General features: G+C 36.6%; 2 protein-coding genes across 2 annotated transcripts; both read left to right on the forward strand.

Moving 5' to 3' along the window:
- The first annotated feature begins 4,701 nt into the window (after window positions 1–4,701).
- LOC117905644 lies at window positions 4,702–6,405 on the forward strand. The gene is made up of 2 exons (XM_034818529.1): window positions 4,702–4,978; window positions 6,031–6,405. Exons 1-2 carry the CDS (start codon window positions 4,721–4,723, stop codon window positions 6,403–6,405), a joined length of 633 nt encoding a protein of 210 aa, XP_034674420.1. The 5' UTR covers window positions 4,702–4,720.
- Window positions 6,406–6,501: 96 nt separating this feature from the next.
- Window positions 6,502–8,161, forward strand: LOC117905645. Its single transcript, XM_034818530.1, has 2 exons — window positions 6,502–6,597; window positions 6,779–8,161. Exons 1-2 carry the CDS (start codon window positions 6,502–6,504, stop codon window positions 7,649–7,651), a joined length of 969 nt encoding a protein of 322 aa, XP_034674421.1. The 3' UTR covers window positions 7,652–8,161.
- The last annotated feature ends 14,564 nt before the right edge of the window (window positions 8,162–22,725 follow it).

Below are 22,725 nucleotides of genomic sequence, written 5' to 3' on the forward strand. Positions count from 1 at the left end.
ATAGCACCAATGACAATCCAAACTCCTACTTTCCTTATCCCAACCATGACTAATGTTAGCACATTGGTGCATGGAAGCTCAAACCTACAACCTCCCCAAGGTGAGCACCAAGGGATTTTAAGGGATGAAAGGTCTATTCCCCAAACTAAGTTTGGCGTGGATCAAGGAAACAAGTATTCAAGTCCAAAGACCTGGGTTCTCTCCTGCAGGTGATTCAATTTTGGAGCAAATATTTACCAAGTATGAGGACATAACAGCTGACTACTACTTTACAATGAGACATCAAGTGTTCAAGTCTGTTACCTACTATCCACTACATGCAGACTCCCCATTAACTGGTGTCCATAATCTAAAAAGATAGTGTTATCATCTATCAAGATTACCTTTCAAATCCTTGAGTTACATATCTCACTTATTATATGATCAAATGACAAACTCTCGCTCCAAGGAGCATATGTTAAATTCCACTAAAGGAATTACTATGGTCACATATTTCATGACTACATATCCTTTGGATCATCCAAGGGGACACACTATCTCAATGCCATGAGATATTATGATGCCTTTATTGAGAATACCTATTACCACAAGCCTTCATCAACAGTGACCCAATCCATAGGGATATATGACCACTTTAGGGTCTCACTCATAAGTCAAAACCTCTTATTGATTTTGGCATAAACTCAATATCCTCTCAAGGTTAAGAGTCCATGCAGTATAGTAGTTTGGTGAATCATGATAATTGATAGCTTGGCGTCATAATTCATCATAGGTCTTGTCCAATGTGCATCACATACACTAGTACACTCACCATGGGAAACCCATCCTAATGACCAAGACAAGTCATCCCTCCAATTAGGAGGTAGTGCACTATAGTTTCTATTAGATTGCCCAAATTTATGAACCAACTATGGACAACTTATCTACTTACAAGGAACCCATGACTTATATCTTCTATGCAACTCCTAATACACCCAAGTCATGTACAATGTAAGAGACATGGGCTAAATGCTCGAATCAATGTCAATACACCTAAGGGATAGCAAAGGGATAATTAAGTCTAACTTTGTCACCTCATGTCTTGCTTTTAAGGGTTCAATCCCAATAGCTTATGCTTCAAGGCAATTAAAGTCGTATGACCGAAACTATCCAACACATGATTTAGAGTTTACAGCAGTAGTTTTTGCCCTCAAGACTTGGAGACACTACTTGTATCGAGAGAAATTTAAGGTGTGCTCTAATCATAAAAGTTTAAAATACATCTTCAGTGAAGATGGGTGGAGACATTGGAAGATTATGATTTTGCTTTTCATTACTATCCTGGAAAGACAAATATTGTAACGGATGTCATGAGTAAAAAGAACTATGGACAATTGTCTAGCTTATAGTTGAGAGAGTTCAAGATGTATGTAGTTATTAAGGATTTTTAGTTGTATCTTGGTTGGGAAGGATAAAGTCAATGCTCCTATAGTATGTCAGCTAGACAAAAGATCATCCAAAAATAGTAGAGACTCATGTACATGATGAGATTTTAGAGAAGGTTAAAGCCTAGTTGGTAGAAGGTGGAGTAGACAATAATTGGTCTATGCATGCAGATGGGGGTGTGAGATTTAAAAGAAGATCGTGTGTTTAAGGGATGCGGGGTTGAGAAATAAACTATTAGTAGATGCTCATAACACAAAGTATACAATTCACCCTAAGAGTACCAAAATGTATTAAGACCTAAAGAGACCTTTTTGGTGGAGTGGAATGAAAAGAGACATTGCTCAATATGTAGCCAATTGTCAAATTTGTCAACAAGTGAAAGTCGAACATTAGAAGCTTGCAAGGTTGTTGCAACCATTGCTTGTACTTGAGTGGAAATGAGATCACATCACTATGGACTTTGTGATAGGGTTGTCAACAACTAGAAACAAGAAAAATAGAGTTTGGGTTATTGTGGACTGCCTCTCTAAATTAGCTAATTTCCTAGCCATGAAGACTATTGGCTCTATGAACTCTTCGGTTAAGTTATATATACAAGAAATTGTGAGATTGTATAGGATACCATTGTCTATAGTGTCTGACAAGGACCTAAATTTACTTCTTAGTTTTGATAGAGTTTACGAAAGGCTATGGCCACCCAATTGAATTTTAACATTGCATTTCATCCTCAATAGATGATTAATCAAAGAGAGTAATCCAGATTCTAAAAGACTTGTTGAGGGCATGCATTTTGGACTTTGGAGATAATTGGGCAAACTATTTACCTTTAGCAAAGTTTGCATATAACAATAACTATCAATCTAGTATCAACATGGTGACTTATGAAGCACTACTCTATGGGAGAACATGTAGATCGCTCTTATGTTGGACAGAATTGGATGAGAATAGTTTGTTTGGACTTAAGATTGTCTAAGAGACTACAGAAAATATACAACTTGTCAAAAAAAAAAAAAAATACTCAAGAATGCTCAAGGTAGGTAGAAAAGTTATGCAGACCAAAGAAGAAGGCCCTTAGATTTGGTGGACCATTTCAAGTTGATAACAAAATTGGCATGATAGCATATAAGTTAACATTGCCTTAATAGCTATCCCATGTGCATGATGTCTTCCACATATCAATGCTAAGGAAAAGTACTCCATATCCAACTTGTCTAATTAACTTGCAAGATATTTAGGTTAAGAAAGATACGTCATATTCAAAGAAACCTTTGCAAATTTTGGAAGTTGAGGAACACAAGTTTAAGAACAAGGTGATTTATGTAGTGAAAGTATAGTGGCAACATCATGGGATAGAATAAGTATCTTAAGAAGTCGAGGAGGAAATGAGGCGACACCATCCATAACTTTTCAACAATTTTTTAAGTTAATCTAAATATTGGGATTATTTTTTTTTATTTTTTATTTTTTATTTTTTATTTTAGGGGTAAGGATATAATAATCAAGTATTTTAGCCTAGAGAGTTTGAAAAGTTTTAAGTAAAATAGTGGTTGAAAAATCAAAAAGGCCAAAAAGAACATGTGCCAGATTTGGATTGGTAAAATTTGAAGAACTTTAGTGGTCAAATAAGTGATTTGAATTTGGTCCATGTCATTCTCACTATAGAAAATTTCTTAGAAAGTTAAATAAGCCTAACCTATTATCAGAATTAATAATTTTAGTTTTGAAGAATTAATTATAAAAAAATATAAAAGAAAAGAAAATATGAGTATGAATTTTTTATTTTTAGAAATTAAGTTTTATTAAGAAATGAGAAATATAGTTTACAAAAAAAAAAAAAAAATGCAATAGTTGCAACATAATAAAAAAATTATTCAATTCTGAAAAAATTAAAATTTATTTAAGGGTTTTGAAAAATAAATAAACAAATAAAATGAAATAAAATAAAAGGAAAAGGAAATAATTAAAAAAAAAAAGAAAAAAAAAAGATTAATTATAGTTGAAAGTTAATTATGAGTAAGAATTGACATAAATCAATATAATTAAATTAAGAAAAAATATATGATACGGATCAAACTTTAAATTTGACCCTAGATGTATATGAAAAAATCAGAGCATTAAATTAGGGGTAAAAAAACAAAACCTTTTCTAGATAGGTGAGAAAGTTATAAAAAGACAAAGTCCAAACACCACCCCCCCTCCCCACCTTCAATTATTATCTCCATATTCGTTGTTGACCTATGAAGTCCTCTCACTTGTGTGAATGCTTTCATGGAAACTCTACCCCACTCCCCACCATTTCAATTATTATCTCCATCCTCTTTCTTGACCTATGAAGTCCACTCACTTTTGTGAATGCTTCCATGGAAATTCTACTGCTCCGAAATTAAATGCCATTAACTACTTAGCATGCAATGAAGGAAATTAGATGGTGGGCAAGAGTGCTGATAAGCAATAATGCGACCACAAAGACACCACAGAGCATGGAAACTGAGTGAATTCCACTATTTAACTGATAATATTAACAAGGGATAACATATTGAAAGGGATGAAATCATCCCCACTTTGAAAACTAACCTTTAACCTTTTACCTTTTTCGAATCTAAAAAAAATATTTATTTTGAATAAAAATATTTTCATTTTTTTCTTGCAAAAATAACCATTTCTTTTAAAATACACATGTAAATAATGAAAATATTAAAAAATATTATTGTCAAAAAACTCTTCAAGTTAAAAAATGGGAAAGGTTAGTTTTATAATTTTGAAATATTTTTATCTCTTTTAATAAATTAATCCTATTAACAATGGACCAAGACTATAAACATTTTAGCTATGTTGCTAAGAAAATTTTAGCGAGAAAATATAAGAAAAAGGAAATTAAGAGACATAATAAAAAATAAAAAATAAAAAAATAAATTGAAAATTAATAAATTATTTTTATATTTTTTATATATATATATAAAGACTGAATAATTTAAAATATATAAATTTTTAATTAATTTTAATTATAGTTTATTTTTTAATATTTTTTATAATAAAATCAAGCATGAGATTTTTTTCTTTTTATTTTAATATTTTTTTGATTACTTTACGTGATTACACAACCTTAGAATTGTTGGGCCACCGACAGGGAAATGGTTGCTCTCTCCATTAATTTTAAGTAAAATATCAAAGGAGTAACAATCAAAGAAGAAAAAAAGGCAGCTTATTGAGACTTACTTTCATATAAGTATATACTTTTGAGGCCCAGCCCCAATGTAAACCGCTGAATGCCAAAAAGACACTCTAGCCTCCACTCATGGAGAGAAGCGATCCTCCAGATCCCTGTAAGTCAACTGGATCGGAACCTCAGAACTCTTACAACTCTTTAACCGAGAGCGGTTGGAAAGCTAGCGGCTATGCTCATCCCATCGAAGAAAGGGGTTCAATGCCTCCTGCTGAGTTTGATCGGGATATCACATTCAACTCTACTGGCATATACAGTTCCTGCGGTTCCAGGCCCGATGTTTCAGGAGCTATGTATTCCTCTTGGCAGGGTAGTGAGTTCGTGGACCAAGTAAGTTGAATGCATTTCACGAATTTCGTTCAGTTCATGTAGCAATTCTATGGCTCTCATCTTCATAGCTTATAAAATCTTGACTAATACACAGAGTCCTTGTAATTTTAATTACCAAACTAATGGAAGAAAAAATATCAACGAAGAGTAAAAGGTGTAGAAATGTTTCATGAAAAGTCCTCTAACTTACTCTGATGAATTAATCAGTTATTCTCCTCCTAAACCCACTTTGTTCTTAAAGGGTAGGTTCCACTTAAGCCCATTCAAACCATTCTTAGGATGAATTGCCAATGAATTAATTCTAAAAATTGGGTTGGATTTGTGCTTACTTTTCTTTTTCACCTCAAGTCAATTTTTATTGAGTTTGGATCTACCTTTTCAACCAAAGCCTAATTAGCTCCATGTGGTATTTATATGGTTTTGTAATCTTCATTTTGTATATTTATTTTTTAAAATATTTTCAAGGAAAAACTATCAACTTGCGCTTTTGTTATGCATTCCTTACACTACATATTTTTTGATAATTTGCTAAATGATATATCAAATAACAAGTTTTTTCCAATTTATTGTTGACTAACCTATTGGCATGCTGCACCATTCATGATGTAAATTTTGGCATAAATGCAGAAGAAATGAGATGATAAGAGCAAAGGACATTGCAGGTGGGCTCAGTGGAGCCCTATCGATTTCAAACTTGTTTGACTCCTATCTAACCTAACAAAGTTAAGCATAGTTTAAGCCCAATTCAATTTTGAAAAACTAAGAGCAAGTTGAGCTCAGCTTGAGTACCTCTAATTAGTTAGATGTCAAGTTGAATTACGCTTGAGATGAATGTTTTTAATTAAGTATTACTACAAGCTGAGCATTTGGATGACGGTTCTGTTGTATTATTCCTAGTTAATATGGATTAATTGCAACAAGGATTCATATCCGGTTAGCTATCAAGCAAAAATGAATACTGGGAATAAATTTTTTTCTGCAAGAGATTTATATTTTTCTTGATCTCTCCATCCCTCAATCATTTCCCTTTTTCTTTTTTCTTCTGAAAGCAGTACTACTATAGGGATAGGGATGGCAGTTTCTTGCTTGATTCATTCCTATCAAGAGACGATGATATGGATGAGGTTGAATCACCTGTTCGTTTAGATGGGGAAGAGCCTGAAGTTGATTGTCAGATACCACTGAAAGGAATGGTGTTCATGTCAGAGATGGATGCTGAAAAATTTTACTACCACTATGCTGAGAAGATCGGTTTTAAAGTGAGAAAAGGTAAGGTACAAAGGCTATCAAATGGGAACATTAAAAGACGATTTTTTCTTTGTTCATGCGAAGGTTTTCGGGCCAAGAACCAATCCAATCAGACCAAAAACAAGTATCAGAAAAGAAACAAGAACAGGTTGCAATGCCCATGTCCAAGTTACACTTGAAAATGGACAATGGTGATTACAGAACTTCATCTTGAGCATACCATGACTTGAAAGCCGTAATCAAAGGTCAAATAAGAACATCCTCGATAGGGATAAATGCGCTTGGGTGTTTTTTCTCGGAATATTCGCTCTAAACATGTATTTGAACCAGTCGAATCTCAAGTAACCGACTCCAAAAGGGCAGAAGAAGAGGTAAAACTACTCATCACTTCTCATGCACAGCTAATACCAGGTTTAATTTTTTGACTAGGAATTAATGAACGTATCATTTTCTCTTCTGCCCACCTTTCGGTTTTTGTTGGCGAATTGAAAGACACTTATGAATACTTATTTTTTTACTCTCCTTTTTCTGGTGCCTTGGGGTCTATCCAAGGTCCATACTCCCTCCATTCTTGATGAAGCTGAAGACGTAGATCAAACCATCCGGGATTCTAACAACGCTGCAGGAATGGTTCATATTATGGCAGCTGAATCATTTGAGGGCCAGAAAACACAACAGGCTGAGGCCTGGAGACCCACAAGCACTACCCAAGCTCTTGAGAAGGGAAAGAAATTACCCCCACTGCACCCTAAAAAGGTGTTTATTCCTCCTCAGCCACAAGAGGAAAAGGAGGATACAATGAGCAGTAATCTGCCAGATTGGGAATTCACTCATGGCAACAAAGAGATTGAGGTAAAGGACACTCAGGAAGTACTACAACACACTGCTAATGATGTGGAGAACATTTCTAATGATGGGATACTAGTGAAAGAGAGGGTCTCCGAATTGCCACCTACTTCAGCTGTTCATGTCTCAATTCCTTTGCCTCAAAGCTTGGTTGGACTTCCTACTCCCTTCTCTTCAAGTCGGGCCCCAGTGCCACTTACCACCCTTACCAGTGCTCCTGAGAAGCCCATCCTGTCCTCTTTTTCAACAGTTGGCTCAGACTCATCACCTACCATTATTTCGAGTCATGAACTTCAGGGTAGGAGAGCAGCACCCACAGTCGAAAATCCTACTCTCCCCATCTCAACCATGACCAATGCTAGCACATTGGTGCCCGGAAGCTCAAACCTACAACCTCCTCCCCAAGCCGAGCACCAGGGGATTTTAAGGGATGAAGAGTCTATTCCCCAAATAGGCCCACATGCTCAGGCAGGAAGTTTGGCATGGATCAGGGAAACCAGTATTCAAGTTCAAGGACCTGGGTTCTCTCCTGCGGGCTATTCAATTTTGGAGCAAATATTTACCAAGTATGGGACATAACTGCTGATTGCTGCTTTACAGCGCCCCAGTTTCGAGCCCAGTTTCTAGCCTCCATAGTGAAGATTGTGCAACTGATGCAGCAGCACACTGCCCGAGAACTATCAGATGCAGATATCTCCTTTATTTGTAGTACATTGAGCGATTTGGAGAGGGCACAGGTTAAGGTTGATTGGTTAAGAACTCAATTTGTTACTGTGGGGCCTCTGATTCACTATGCACAGGCTGAGGCCAAGAGGGCCATGATGCTCACTCACTTGAGTGCAATGAAAGTTGAAATGGCACAGCTAGAGCATGAGCTGGATCAATCTGAGGCCATCTTGCGAGGCTTGAAAGATCAAATGCCTGACTGGCTTGGAATTGAGGATAAGCTTGGCAAGGGATTATTGTAGACCATTTGCTCATTGTTTTCTGTTTGTTTTTTGAAGCTTGGATGACTTGAGGAATATTGGCATGTTGGAGTTCACATTTATCAGATAATGATCCATGGAAGCTTAAACATTAGCTGACTAATTCATCATCCCAAAACATGAGAACAACCAAATCCATGTTATGAGCTGAAGTCCTTGTAGAATCCTTGTTCTGATTGCTGAAACTCAAAGGAGACTATAGTCCATAAGATAGGGAAGAATTCCTTATTCTGATTGATTTGAATTTCTGAATTTCGAAGTGATCAGCCCCTTAGGTATGACTTGCTTAGTTTTCTAAGTTTTGTATTTCAGAAAGCTCTGTAAGATATATATTACATGTTTTCTTATATATGAAATCTGATCTGTGTTCATCTTATGCTTCCATTCTTAATCATTAAACCAATCTTGAGAAGAAGCTTGGGATTTTAAACTACAAGTACTCAATTCAAAATCTTCATCAATTTTGATCGCCTAATTGAGAATTGTTTTAAAACCTATGCCTTGAAGAATGATGCTTAGAGTACCAATTGTTTGCTCAATTTTTAGCTGAAGGACTGGCATTTAAAGGGCATGTTTTTTGGGAAAAAGCTAGACATCTACGCTAGAATTTTGGAAAAAGCTCAATTTGGTTTTGAAATGATGAATTTTGAATTGCGAAGAAAGAAAGAAAAATCTTTTATAGTGTCTTCAACACGGGAAAATGTTTAAAAGAAAATAAGAGGATGGTGATATGAGCAGGCAACAAATTTCATTTATACTAAAGGATATATATTAGGAGTGAGTATGAAATACTCTTCTTTGTATGTTTTTATCACAAATGCATCAATATCTTGGTGACAAATTTATGATTCTTAGCCCTGACTCTATAGCAAAGCTTAATACTTGTTCTCTTGAAAGATTTGTTGCATATCTTAATTCTCATAGTTTTTATTTTTTTCAACTTGAAAGCATCCGATCTTATCTAACAGATAGGTATAATCACGAATTAACTCTAGAAAAGATTAAAATAATAAACAAAAGAATCTCCGCTGCTAGAAGACAAAATTTTCTAAGCTTAAGCGACCAAGAAGAGTCGCCATCATCTAGTCTGAACACGCCAGATTAGAATTTGACTCTTCGTACAGTTGCTTGGGGTAGGAAAAGAAAATTGTTCACCTCCCCCCTTCGTATTGGTATTAGAGCCAATCAATTTGTAGTTCTGTAATTAGCATGTTTGGCTTAATTTCGGTGGTAGGGTTGATAGTTTTTGTCTTAATCTTTGTTAGTTGCAAATGTCCAATAAGTATACTCAGGTAGAATATTTAGATCTAGAAATAAAAATAAAAAAAATCTATAAAATAAAATAAAATAAAAAAGAGAGAGAGAGAGAGAGAGAGAGAGGTAATTGCATCAGAATACCATTGAATTCAGTCCAACCTTGGAACTCAAGAGGTAGGATATTTGTCATGCTTTGCACAACGAAGATAGACAATTTAATACCTTGGTCGATTTGCTCATCAACTTGAGTGAAAACAATACGGCTTGTCAGGAAAGGACGTATAGGGTTTTGGAAAAAAATTTAAACCATCATAGAAAATTTGACCAATCCCTATCATCCCTGAACTTTGATTATATCAAAGATCAGTTGAATCAGATAGAATTTAGAATCAAGACACCCCAAATTAATTCGAGCTTAGAAAAATTTCTTTCAAAATGGGAAATCCAGACTTTGATCAATCAGATCGATGTTCTCCAACCAAAAGCTGTTGAAGTAGAGATCAAAGAAACTTTAGAAAAAGTTCAAAGGAACATACATACACTTGAAGATTTTCAGAAAATTCTTCAAAAACAGCTTGAAGACCTAAAAAGATTAGTCAACAGTGTCTAATCTAAGACCTTTTCCCCTTTATGGAAAATGATCCTATCTATAAAAGAACTTTAGATGAGGCAAAGAGAGTCCGCAATGACCCAGTAGGATTAAGCAGAACTGATCCTCAAGGCCAGATAGATAATTCGGAACAGAAGAATAAAGGCTATTAAAGGGAAGATCTTGTGAGTTAACATGTAGTGTGCAACTGGGTCCACCATGCTTACTTGTCAACTCTTATGTCATTTGGTGGCCAAGAAGAAAGTCAGTAGGTGTGGTTGACACCCGATTAAAGAAGGAAAGAAAATATCCAATGAAGAGGAGTCCTCGAGAGCGAATGAAATTAAGACCAAGACAAAATTTAAATTGATGATTAACGGGAGAAAGATAGGTTTGAGGAAGTCGATACCATTCTTCATTGTTATAAGGGGTAAGGAAAGAGATTTGAGAATCTCTCAAGCATTCAGTGCAAACCATTTTTTCATTGGTCATGGCTAAAGCTGATTGTGGAATTGTGAGCCGAGAACGGCACTCTGGTGGTACCAAGGAGATGTCTAGATGAGACTTAGAACTCCCGGTGTCAATCATGGCTTTGAGAACTTGAATGTTTCCGTTGGGGAACTTTAGTTTGTAGATTACTTGCAAAAGATAGGTGGATGCTATGGGTATAGGTAAGATATCATTAGGATCTTGTTGAGATATCCTAATTTGATGATAGTCATCATCTTCAGAATCAACAGTGTTAGATTCTACGATAATGATCCCTTTACCTTCAGAGATAAATTTCTTAGATAATTCTTTTTGAAGAATAACTAATTACTTCTCATGTTCCCTGCATTTTTTTCTATCATATGTGTAAGCTTTTCTATCTCTAATTGAAGTTTCTGAACTTCAATCTCAAGCGCTGCAGTTGAACCGGATCCTCTAACATAGGTTTGAGAAGTTTCTTCTAACTTTTCAGCCATTTTGACACAAAATGAAGAAGCTTCAAGGGAACATGTCAAGGATTGCTATCAAATCCTTCTCTATGTATCCAATGATGATTGGTGCAGTTAGCATTTTCGGTTAAAGAATTCATAAAAATGAATTCATCTGTGGATTCATCAGAAAATAATGCCATTATTTCTAAGTCAGAACCTGTTTCAGAACAGATGCTGAAAACTTCATATGGTTCTTCATCACCTCTTAAACTTACAACGCCTTCTAATCCCTGAATGAGGTTTATCCTTTCATTGTTGCTACGCTTATGTTTATTTGGGCAAGCATTACCAAAATGTTTAGGATCAACACATATGAAAGAAGAGCCTTTTGCCTTGGATGGTCTCTTAACCTGATGAGGTGAAGTTTTTACTCCTTTTTTGAAGGTAGTGCTTCTCCTAATAAACAACCTTTTTGGCTTTTGAGCCCACTGTTTTCTACTTCTTTTATTTTCTTTGGCGGCTTTTTCAGTCTTTTTAAGATTTTTGTATTTTTTTCTTAAGCTAACCAGATTCTCTACACTCTTGTGGAGCGTAGATTATATTTTTACAAAAGCCAAAGTCTTGCTTTTTGAGCGTGCTTTGGATTGCAGCCTATGAACATTTTTCACAAACTATCATATATATATATATATATATATATATATATATATATATATCTAATTCTAGGTCCTACTCCCAATCTAGTTGATTAGCAGTAGATTTCTGCCATCCTAACTCTATTTCTCTTCCTAATTGTCCAGGCAATTTTCTAAGATATCTATTCCCAATTTCTTCATCAAAGAAACGACCAGTTTTACTAGCCAAGGAAATATAACTTGTAGAAAATTCAGTTAGGAAAGCCCATCTTGAAGTTGTAATTGCTCAAGATCTGCTAGAGCAATATTCTGTTGTGTGGTATTTCCTCTTCTTGGATCTTTTCCAATACATAATTCTTTGATGAGAGAAGTGAAGTTGTAAGGGTTTTCTCCTAACCTTCGTTTAATCTAGCTGGATAGTCCCTTTTGAAACAGTCAAAGATATTCATCATTATTTCTCCTAACAATGTGGCCATGAATTCCTACATATTGCTAGTACCATGGTATGCAAACTATGTTCTTACTGCATCTACTTCCCATGTGTCTATTAGCTTAGACCAAGACTATGGATCATAAGAAGCAAGATGTAACATGCTTCTGTTTGTGTTGGCAACGGGTAGGTTTCCAATGGCTTCTAATGGATATTTTTTTCTTTTGTAAGAATGTCTTTTGTTAAACAAAAGATGAGTTGCTGGTGGTCTTGGAATTCTTCCTTGTAACTCTTGATCTATATTTCTCGGTGGGGGAATGACCCAAGTTGGTCTAGATTTACAAAGGATTCTACCTCTATAAACACGGTTTCATTTTGGTTTTTTAGGATATCAAAAGGTTTTCTTTTTTCTTTCACGATATCATCAAGATAATCAAGATTATACATTTCATGATAGATCTTCATGACTATGTCGTAATCACGATTGTGCTTTGTCATGAGTTTTTCGAAATCATTATCTAACATTTCCCTCATTTCTTCTAGACTTACTGATGAACTGTCACCAACGAGAGCCATTGTAATGTTTTCTTCAAATTCTTCATCCAACAAATTTTGATCACTAGATAATGCCCCCTACTTTATGTAATTAGTGAAGCAAACACTAATATTACTTTGAGAGTCTTTGTACATTTATGACTTTTGAAAGACAAGAATTTGGTTTCCTAGGAGAGATTGAGAGTCAATCTTCCAATCTAATCCTGCATTCAATTCTGATGAGAATTGTTTTGTTGGTATTGCCTTAATACCTTTTGAGGTAAGTGTAGCAATAAGGTCCTTTTCACTCATTTGGGAATTAGTTGTACTATTATTGCTTAATCTTCCAATAAATCCCACATAATAACCTTAGGTCATAACTCGTTGTAGGTCATGTCCAATGTGTAACCATACACACTAGTATGCTCACCATGAGAACACATCTTGATAGTCAAGACCAACCATCCCTCCAATTAGAAGGTAATGCACTATAGTCTCTAATAGATTGTCTAAATCTAATGAATTGATTATGAACAAGTCATCTACTTGCAAGAAACTCATAACTTGGATCTTCCGTACAACTCCTAATGCACCAAATCATGTACAATTTAAGAGATGTTAGGCGAGAATGCTTATAAAATATAATACATGGAATAAGGATAGATAAAAGTGAAACTAAAATATCATTAAATAAATAACAAATTCCTAATTTGTTACATCATGTCATGAATTTAAGGGCTCTATCCTAACAGTTGGTAGCCCTCTACCTCATTGATTCGTCCCTATTGCAGTCATGCCATTTGATTCTGGCTCAGACGGGTGTTATCAACAAAATTTATAAAACCTAACACCTCACACTAGGGTAGCATAGCTAAAATAGTATAGTGGCTCTAGGATCGTCCATAAAAATGGGTTTTCATCGTACAGTTGACTTAAATGAAGGAAATAAAATGGTGCTTTTTCTTATGAAAATTAGCTTTTAAAGAAAATGGAATTGTGGTTGCAAAGATTGATTTTAAGTTAAGCAAAAACAATAAGTGAAGTTAACTATAAAGAAAAGGTCTCTTGGAGCTTTAGGTCACTAGGATCGAGTTCCTTAGGCAAATGGGGAGATTCCGGATCTTCTCCTCGCGTTGGGGATAATAACATAAAGGATGGTTATCTCCCGAAACGGTTTTATATTTAACAATTAAGATTTGATCCAAAGGTTTCATGAGAAATGGTAATTGCTTCCCATTAATGGCTTCAAACACTAAAGACTTTCACCTTGAACCACCTTCCAATGGCTCGTAAATGACAACTAATAAACATCCATGGATCTAGCAATAAGCATCCATTGAATCCGAAAAGCTTAACAAGTATTGGCCATTCAAGGGGATTTTAAGGGATTTAAAGCTAAACCTTGAAATAAAAACCATTGATGGTTAACAACTACTGTCAATTAAAGCAAGGACAACTCCCACCTTTTCATTCAGGTCCTTCACCTAACTTCCATCACTCCAAGAAACGTAAAACCTAGCCACTCATCCCCTGAGAAATCATCCTCAAAGGTTGTTTGGCTATCAAGAAAAGTGAAAACAAAATGAGAAGGAAAGGCAGAGCAAAAGCTCTATATATTTCTTACTACCGGGATTTTTCAAGTGTTTAATGAATAACATACATAATATCACACCTGCTGTCTCTCTCTTTATATATAAGCTACCTAAAAGATATATAAAAAGATATAAAAGAAAATATCTAGGTTGGTTACAAGGAGAAACTAGGAAATTACACAAAATATCTTAAGATAAAAATCTAACGGAGTCGGTGCACAGGAAGATTTCGCATACCATGCAAAATTTGGCATGGTGTGCGAAATCCTTTGGCTGCCTCTAGTGGTTTCGCATGGTGTGCGAAATTTCGCACAGCCATGCGAAAATGCTAGTTGTTGGATTTCTTCCTCTGGTTTTCCTCCTTGCATCTCTGATTGGCTTGGCAAAGGGTTATGAAGTGCTCCAAAGCTTGGATTCTTCATGTATTTAAGCTTTAACTTGCTTTGCCATGGATTTTACCAAATTCTCCCTCATTCTTGGCTTGTTTCAATGATCAAATAGCTTCCAAAAACACCAATACTTGCCAAGAACTGATTAGTAATCCTTGCTAGGTTCCTTAATGTGCCAATTGAGTTAAAAGGTATTAATTACTACTCAAAAAGTATTTAAAATAGTTAGTTTCAAGCTATAAAAGAGTTCTTTTTGAGTAGTAATCACTCTCCCCAACCGACATATTGCTAGTCTCTTAGCAATGAAGGAGGGATAAAGAAGAATAGACAGTAAAATAATTTACAAAATCATGTTAATCACTCCAAAAAATTCTCAAGTGGCATGATACGGATTATACTTTCTCATGGAATATCAAAGAGGCACAACCCAACCTTCAACAAGAGTCATCAAATAACTTGTTTAATCACAATTCATAAAGAGTAGGCATTATGCAAATTTAAGCATCAAAAGAATTTCCACTCCCAAAGGTTCAATCCTTATTTTTCCATAAAAATCTAAGTGTTTAGCTTATTAGTTTCCAATTATAGTATGTCGAACTATTCTCTCCCCCCAACCTAGTTCTTTCTCAAACCTTAGCAAATTGACCAACCTCTAATAGGCTAAGAACGCACCTCTTTTATTTCACAATTTTTTTTTCATTGTAGGAGTGCAATGCTAAAGGTATTGTTTCCTAAAGTGTCTATGTAATGGGGTTCCATCAATGACTCCCAAACAATCAAAGTTTAGGGCATCAAGCTTTAAGGATCTTTCCACCACTAACTCTTCAGATTTTTTCCCGGGCTTTTGAGATTGAAATTCAATACCTAAGCACCTACAATATGTTAAACTCCACCTATTCACCCTTTTAACGAGCATTGAGGTTGGTGACTCCCAACCAATCAAGGCTTAGGGCACTGGGTTTTAAAGACTTTCACCGTATACCCCTCGGACCTTGCTCGGGTTTCAAGGCAAGCAAAACACTTTGTTCTTCCTCTTTTTTTTTTTCTTTTTTTCTTTTTGAAGGCTTATTGGCCTTTTATAAGGTGTCCCAACACTATTAAAATGTAGTCAAAGGTACCAAGTCGAAATTTTCCTAAGTTCAGGGGGTGAAATAGTTTTTCCTCTTATAACCGGAACCTAATGTGCACAGTGTGTGGTAAGATTAAAGTGGAAGAAATAAGGTTGAATTCCATAGGAGTTTCAATAAATCATCAACTTCACTAAGCATAATACAAACTCTAAGATTTGAGTAAAAAGGCAATAACTCAATTTCTCCCATTTTATTTTGATTTTTCCTTAATAACCATGAAAAGTAGAATGAAAACTTTTAAAATTAAGCAAAAAGTAACTAAATTAACAAATTAACCTAGCATTATTTAACAAAACTTCCTTCCTTAACTCTCCCCCCAACCGAGATCAACATTGCCCTCAATGTTTCAAAAGCAATTGAAAATAAAGGGAGGAAGTGGTACCTCCTGAGTGAAATGGAGTCTGAGTCGTATAGGAGAAACCACATGAGTCAAAAAACAAAAGGGTAATGAGTAGAAGAAATAGGAAAATGCTAAGTATAATAAAAAACCATGATGTCTATATATTAATCTAAGAAAGTACAATATGAGATATGATCATGTAATACATTTAATCCTATAATATAAAGTATCAAAATAAGGACAAATCTCTAGTAATATAACATGTAAATACAACAAGATAAAGAGATGTCCTATGATCAAACGGTGAGAGCCTCAAGTGGAAATGATGCCTCCTTAGGCATAGCTGTGACTGTGGGAGGCTCATCCTGAGGTGGTGGAATCTGGACCTCTACTGGTGTAGTGTCCTCAGCCGGAGCTATAGGCGCTGAGGATACGGGAAGGTCAGGTTGAGGCGGAGGCAAGAGTCCCAGGTGCTGTTGAATCTGGCGGAGAATAGCAGTATGCTCGACTTGATGGGCATGCATCTCCGCCATCTGCTAGAATATAGTAGAATGGGTGGTGGTGAGTGTCTAAACGGTATGCACCAAGGCACGAAACTCCGAAGCCGATATAGTAATGGAAGGCTCGAATGTAGTAGGCGCGACTGGTAGAACAGTAGAAATTATAAACGAAGCAGCAGAAGTAGCCTCAAGTGTGGGCACTGGCGGTGCAATCTCTGCCAGGAGCTCGCCCTGCTCTGGCTGTGGAGGCACTGGAGGTGCTACCATGTGAGGTACTCCTAGCAGTGTAGAATAGCCCACCAACTGATTCCATTTGTCGAAAGTGAATCGCTCTTGACAAAGGCGGCGGCGCTTGAGCCGAGGCTCAGTAGGAAAGCCTAAATACTCCAAGATCTGGCATAGCAACCTCGAAAATAGTAGTGGAATGGTGTTGGCCCTCTGGACCTTCTTCCTATGGACCTTCTCTTCAAAGTGGATGAGGGAGGCCATGATCAAGTGGTACGGGCCAAAGTAGAAACCCTCGGATATACGGAATAACATGTCCAAAATAGCTTCTCTCCTCTGTACTGAATGTTGTAAAGGAAAGAGGTTGTAGCGTAGTACCACATCTATGAGGAGCATCCCAGGTGGAAGCTTCTTCCGTAAAAGAACCGAATCTGTGGAGGTCGGATTACTACTCAAAAAGAGCATATTTTAGATAATAATTCTCATGAGTTTCACGTCTTTTGAGTAGTAATTATGTCTAAAACACTCAATTAACACGTTGTTGCCCTTGCAAGAGTTACTAACAAGTTTTATGAAGTTTTGGAGTCATTTCAAGGTATGTTTTTGATAAATTTGTGACAAAAGAGATGAATCAAATTGAAGAAAACAAATAAAGTTGATGATGATCCAAATGCAAAATGAAAGAAGCAATGAAATGCACTTGGACCAAGCTTTGGAGCTTAATTGAAGGTGGTGGAGATGGATTAAAAATGAAGAAATGAGAGAAATTGCAAAGAGGAGTCGGAATAGCATGATTTTCGATTTCGCATGACCATGCGAAATTTTCGCACAGTCATGCGAAATGAAACAGAAAGGAGGTGGTTGCAGCACATAAGGAAATTGTGAGAAAGTGATTTCGCATAACCATGCGAAATTTCGCACAGTCATGCGAAACATTCCAGAAGAACGAAATTGAAGCTGTTGGATTTTCCACTTCACATCATCATGCGAGATTGCTAGGGGCTTGTGCGAAAATGCATTTTCTCCAGATTCCTTGATGAAGAAGCATCTGGAAGACCTCTAAAAAGTTGCCAAGTGTCCTTTTTACCTTGGCCTATAAATAGAAACAAGATGGACTCATTGAATTTTTTTTACTTTTGATACATTTTCTAATTGTAGAACTTTTCATACTTCTTCTCTCTATATAATTCTTCACTTTCCTTCAATTTCTCTTACTTTCTCGGTAGCCAAACATGTCTTGTGAGATCAAATCTCCAAGCATGAGTGGCTAAATCTCGTTTTTCTTGGAGGAGGGAGGATCTAGAGGCAAGATCTATGGTGAATTAGAGAATTGAGCTTGAATTGCAAAGGTAATTTGATCCAATTGATTAATTAATTGAAATTTGGGGATTTTTCTCTTCAAATTGTCTTGGATGATTACTACAATGCAAGCTAGGTAGATTCATCAAATTCTTAATGCTAGATTTGATGAGATTGAATAGTTGCATTGTGTGAATCATCGGAAGATAATTTAAGATGAATTGAATATATGATTCATGCCTAATTGGTGTCTCAGCTGATTCGTGTCCAGCTGGTGCTCCTTGATGGCGGGAGTAATCAACAAAATTTATTACCTATTACACCATGAACTAGGGTAGCAAAGAAAAAGCTACTATAGCATAGTGGCCCTAGGATCGTTCACTGGGAAGGGTTTCCAAACTGAAAATGATACCAATTCAAAGTGAATTGGTGCTATTTCATTTCAAGGTTAGCTTAAGAAATAAAACACAAACTTTGGTTGAAAAAGGTTTGGACTTAGATTAACAACACAGCAAGTGATGGAAATTACTTAAGAAGAAAAACATTCCTTGGATATTCAGGTTCACAGGGGAGGTTCCTCATGCAATAGCATAGCTCCGGTCAGTTGGTTCAATTCCTCGCATTAGAGAATTAACATAAAGTCAATTCTCTAACAGGTGCTGCACAAATGCATCCCTCAATTGGATTTCAGCTTTAATTCTCTCACTGATGCAACTTGCAATGGTTCGAGTCTCTCACTTAGCCTTTACCATTCAAGGTGATCTTTAACCTTGGACTTCCTTTCACAAGCTCGCAAGAGATAACTAATGGATGTCTCCTTAGAGTCCAAAAGCTTACCAAGTGTTGGCAATTCTAGAAAATCCTACCTTCAAGTCACCTCCAAAAGGCTCGCAAGGGGTAAACTAGTGCATCTCCATGGTTAGAGATCACTTGCCTTACCAAGTGTTGGCCCAGGTGACTCCAAGGCATTTTAAGTTAACTAAAAACATAGAAACCATTCACGGGACACACTTTCTCTTCATTCATAGTTGAAACCACAAAGCTTCTGATTCTTGCACTTGGAACCTTTCTCGGCAACCTTAACTCCAAGGAACTAAAAGGTTTAGTTACTCATTCTCTGGGGAAAATTCCTCAGAGAGTGCATAACTAAGTAAACGAAAAAATACAATCAAAGTGATAAGGTAAGGTAGAGCTCAAGCTCTGTATTTTACTTCCTTTGAAACTTTTACAAAAGGTTCATCACCCTCAGAACAAGCTCCTCAGGCTCTATTTATATCAAAATTACATTAATAGCTATTACATGGATATTTAGCCATTTTCCTAACTTAAAAGCTAAGGAATCCTATAATTGGTGGCTTACAAGGAGAGTTTGGGGATTTAGGCAACAAAAATCTGAAGAAAAATATCTCCAAGTGTCGGTTACAAATATTGGGAAGCACTAAGGACCATTTCGCAGGTGAAAAAGAGGTCTGCGAGATTTCACAGATGTACAAAAAGGGCTGCGAAATTTCTTCGTAGCAACCAGCTGATTTCGCACTGCTGCGAAATGGTCTTTCAACTTGTGGTGTTTGGCTTCCATCGCATCGTGAAACTTCAGGGGGAATTCCACAGCACTGTGCAAAAAGGCTACGAAATAATTCCGCAACAAAAGGGTGATTTCGCAATACTTTGCTAAATCCTTCCTTCAGCTTGGAGTGATCGGCTTCCAATGGCTGTAACTCCTTCATTTCAACTCCGAATTGTGCACTGTTTGAAGCATTGGATTTTTGACTTCCTGAGCTTTAAAATGACATATAGCATGCATAAATTGGACTTCAGGAAGTGCTCCAAAAGTGGCTGACATGACTGTCATCAAGAATGCTTCATGACAAATTTCTCTTTGCTTCCCCTCCTTGTATTTCAACTTTGCTTATGGCAAAGGGCTTCAAAGCTTTGATTCTTCATGCCTCTGAGCTTCCCATTGCTTCGCCATGGATTCCAAATAACTCTCCTCAATCTCTTATTGCTTTGGTGATCAAAAAGCTATCAAAACACCAAAACTTAAGACAATTTGATTAGAATTGATTGCAAGAGGCCTTAACATGTTTATTGGGTTAAAAGGCAATAACTACTACTCAAAAGTGTTTAAAAGGATTAATTACAAGCTATCAAATAGCACTTTTTGAGTAGTAATCACTCCCCCCAACTGACATATTGCTAGTCCCTTAGCAATGAAGGAGAGAAAAATAAAATAAAAGTACCATAATTTACAACATCATGCTTATCACTTCAAAAACTTGTTTAAGTGGCATGACTGACAAACTCTCACATGGAACACTAAAGAAATTAAACCCAAACTTCAATAGAAGCTATCAAAAACTTTGCTAAATACCATTGATCAAGGGAATGCATTATGCAAATTGAAGTTTTAAAATCATTTTCACTTCCAAAGAACCAAACTTTATTCTTCCACAAAAATCTAAGTGTAAGATGATAGCTTCCGAATATAGCATGCTAAACTAATCTCTCCCCCCAACCTATCTCTTTTCAACACTTAGCAAACTGACCAAATTTAATAGGCAGAGAACACATTTTTTTTTTTTAGAAGGTACAAGGCTTAAGGGGCATTCTTTTCCATTTTGTCCATGTAACGGGGGTCCATCGATGACTCCCAACCAATTAAGGTTTAGGGCATCAAGCTTTAAGGATCTTTCAACCACTAACTCCTCGGATTTTACCCCGGACTTTTTCATATACCCTTTTTGCCTACCATATGCTAACTCCACCTATCCACCCTTGTAACGAGCATTGAGGCCGGTGACTCCCAACCAATTAAGGCTTAGGGCACCAGGTTTCAAAGGTTTTCACCATATACCCTTCAGACCTTGCTCAGGTTTCAAGGCAAGCAAACATTTTGCTTTCATTCTTTTTTTTTTTTTTTTCAAAGGCTCATTGGCCTTTTATAAGGTGTCCCAACACTATTAAACGAGGTCAAAGGTACCAAGTCTAAATTTTCCCAAGTCAAGGGGGAAATAGTTTTTCATCTTATAATCGGAATCTATTGTGCACAGTGTGTGAATAGCTTAAAGTGGAAGAACTAAACTTGATTTCAATAGAAGCTTCAACAATTGAACCACTTTAGCAACCATAATCCAAACTTTAAGTTAGATGAAAAGCAAAAGTTCAGTTTCTCCTATTTTAATTTGAAAATTTTTCCTCATAATCCATGGATATTAAAGTAAAAAGCAAAAAACTACAACTAAATTACTAGACAAGGCTGAATTATCAAAATAACTTAGCATACTTCCTTCAACTTAGCAAACTTCCTTCCTCATTTCTCCCCCCCCCTCCCCAACCGAGCTGAGCATTGTCCTCAATGTCATATGGGTGATTGAAATTAAAGGGAGGAAGTGGTACCTCTTGAGTGATATCAATTTCGAATACTGATTGGAGAAACCACATGTTTCAAAAAGAATAAAAGGTGTGAGCAAAGGAAATAAGAATAAATTAATGTTAAGAGTTAACAAAAAACTAGACTTTGTATTACTTTAATCATTTGAGTTCAGTTGGAAAAGAAGTAATACAAGTAATCCAAGTAATCCCCATATATGATATCAAAATGTGGGGGATTTCATATGAGACTAACTAAAACGAAATACACAAAGGAAATATATATAGATATAATATATATATATATATATATATATATATATATATATATATAATATATATATATATATATATATGTTCAGATAGGAGGGTGATGCTGGAGCTGATGGCCTAAGCAGATGGCTCTGCCTCTTCAGTGGCTGACTCATGAGGGGCCTGAGGCTCTGTGGCCTGTGAGTGTGGCTCTGCAGTGGTAGGAGTGAGATGCTCATCAGCTACTGGGAGACCGAGATGATGCTGGAGCTACCTCAAGATGACAGTGTGCTGAGCCTGGGTGGTCATCATCTGCTCCTGGCGAGCTCTCAAAGATGCCATCTCCTGAGCAAGGGTGCTCTGAGAGGCTGTCAAGGTCTGCAATGCCTGGCATAAATCTCTATACTCAAAAATAGGGATGGCCATCCTTGGCTCAGCTGAAGTAGAGGGCTGTGAGGAGGCTGGAGTAATTGGAGGGACTAGAGAGGCTCTGGCTATGGTAGGAGAGGCAACAGGTATACCCTCAGGTATAAGACGTGGAGATGCTCTCCTAGCAGCTGGTATCTGAACTGGTTGTGGGAGCTCTGGCTGCTCCATCCTATATGCTGTCATGTTGCTCCATTTGTCGAAAGTAAACACATCTCGACATATCCTCTTGTGCTCCAGCTGAGGCTCTGATGGATACCCCAGATGCTCAAGAATCTGACATAGCAGCCGCGGAAAGAGAAGTGGAATGGCATCAGCTCGCGACAACTTCTTCTTATGCACCTTCTCTTCAAAGTAGAGAAGGGCAGCCATGATTAAGTGGTGAGGGCCAAAAAAGTACCCTCAGAAATCCTGAATAAGGCCTCCAAAAGAACTCCTCTCCTCTGGGTCCAATGCTGGAGTGGATAAATATTATGACGCAAGAGTGCATTAATGAGGAACATCCTTGGAGGAAGTTCTCCCCTCAACAGATGTGGATTTGTAGAGGCTCCTCTGGATAGTATATGCACCATCTCCAGCTGAGAAGGACTAGCCTATGCTCGGAAATCATCAAAATGGCTTGGCTCATATGGGATATGCATGGCCTCAGCTAAATGACGAGCTCCTAGAATGTCATGTCGACCATCAATGGTAAAATGGATTAAGGTAGGATCTCTGACCTATTGAGTAGTCATGGACTGATAAAAATCCATGGCTACTCTAGGATAGAAGAAGTCTCGT

The sequence above is a fragment of the Vitis riparia genome, chromosome 18 (genome assembly GCF_004353265.1).
Source record: "Vitis riparia cultivar Riparia Gloire de Montpellier isolate 1030 chromosome 18, EGFV_Vit.rip_1.0, whole genome shotgun sequence".
Taxonomy (NCBI): Eukaryota; Viridiplantae; Streptophyta; class Magnoliopsida; order Vitales; family Vitaceae; genus Vitis; species Vitis riparia.

What these genes read in the sequence shown, in the direction of transcription:
- LOC117905644 (XM_034818529.1), top strand. Translation starts at nt 4,721, where the DNA reads ATGGAGAGAAGCGATCCTCCAGATCCCTGTAAGTCAACTGGATCGGAA. An exon ending in GTAGTGAGTTCGTGGACCAA is followed by an intron (nt 4,979 to 6,030) that starts GTAAGTTGAATG and finishes TTCTGAAAGCAG; the next exon opens with TACTACTATAGGGATAGGGA.
- LOC117905645 (XM_034818530.1), top strand. Translation starts at nt 6,502, where the DNA reads ATGCGCTTGGGTGTTTTTTCTCGGAATATTCGCTCTAAACATGTATTT. An exon ending in CCAAAAGGGCAGAAGAAGAG is followed by an intron (nt 6,598 to 6,778) that starts GTAAAACTACTC and finishes GGTCTATCCAAG; the next exon opens with GTCCATACTCCCTCCATTCT.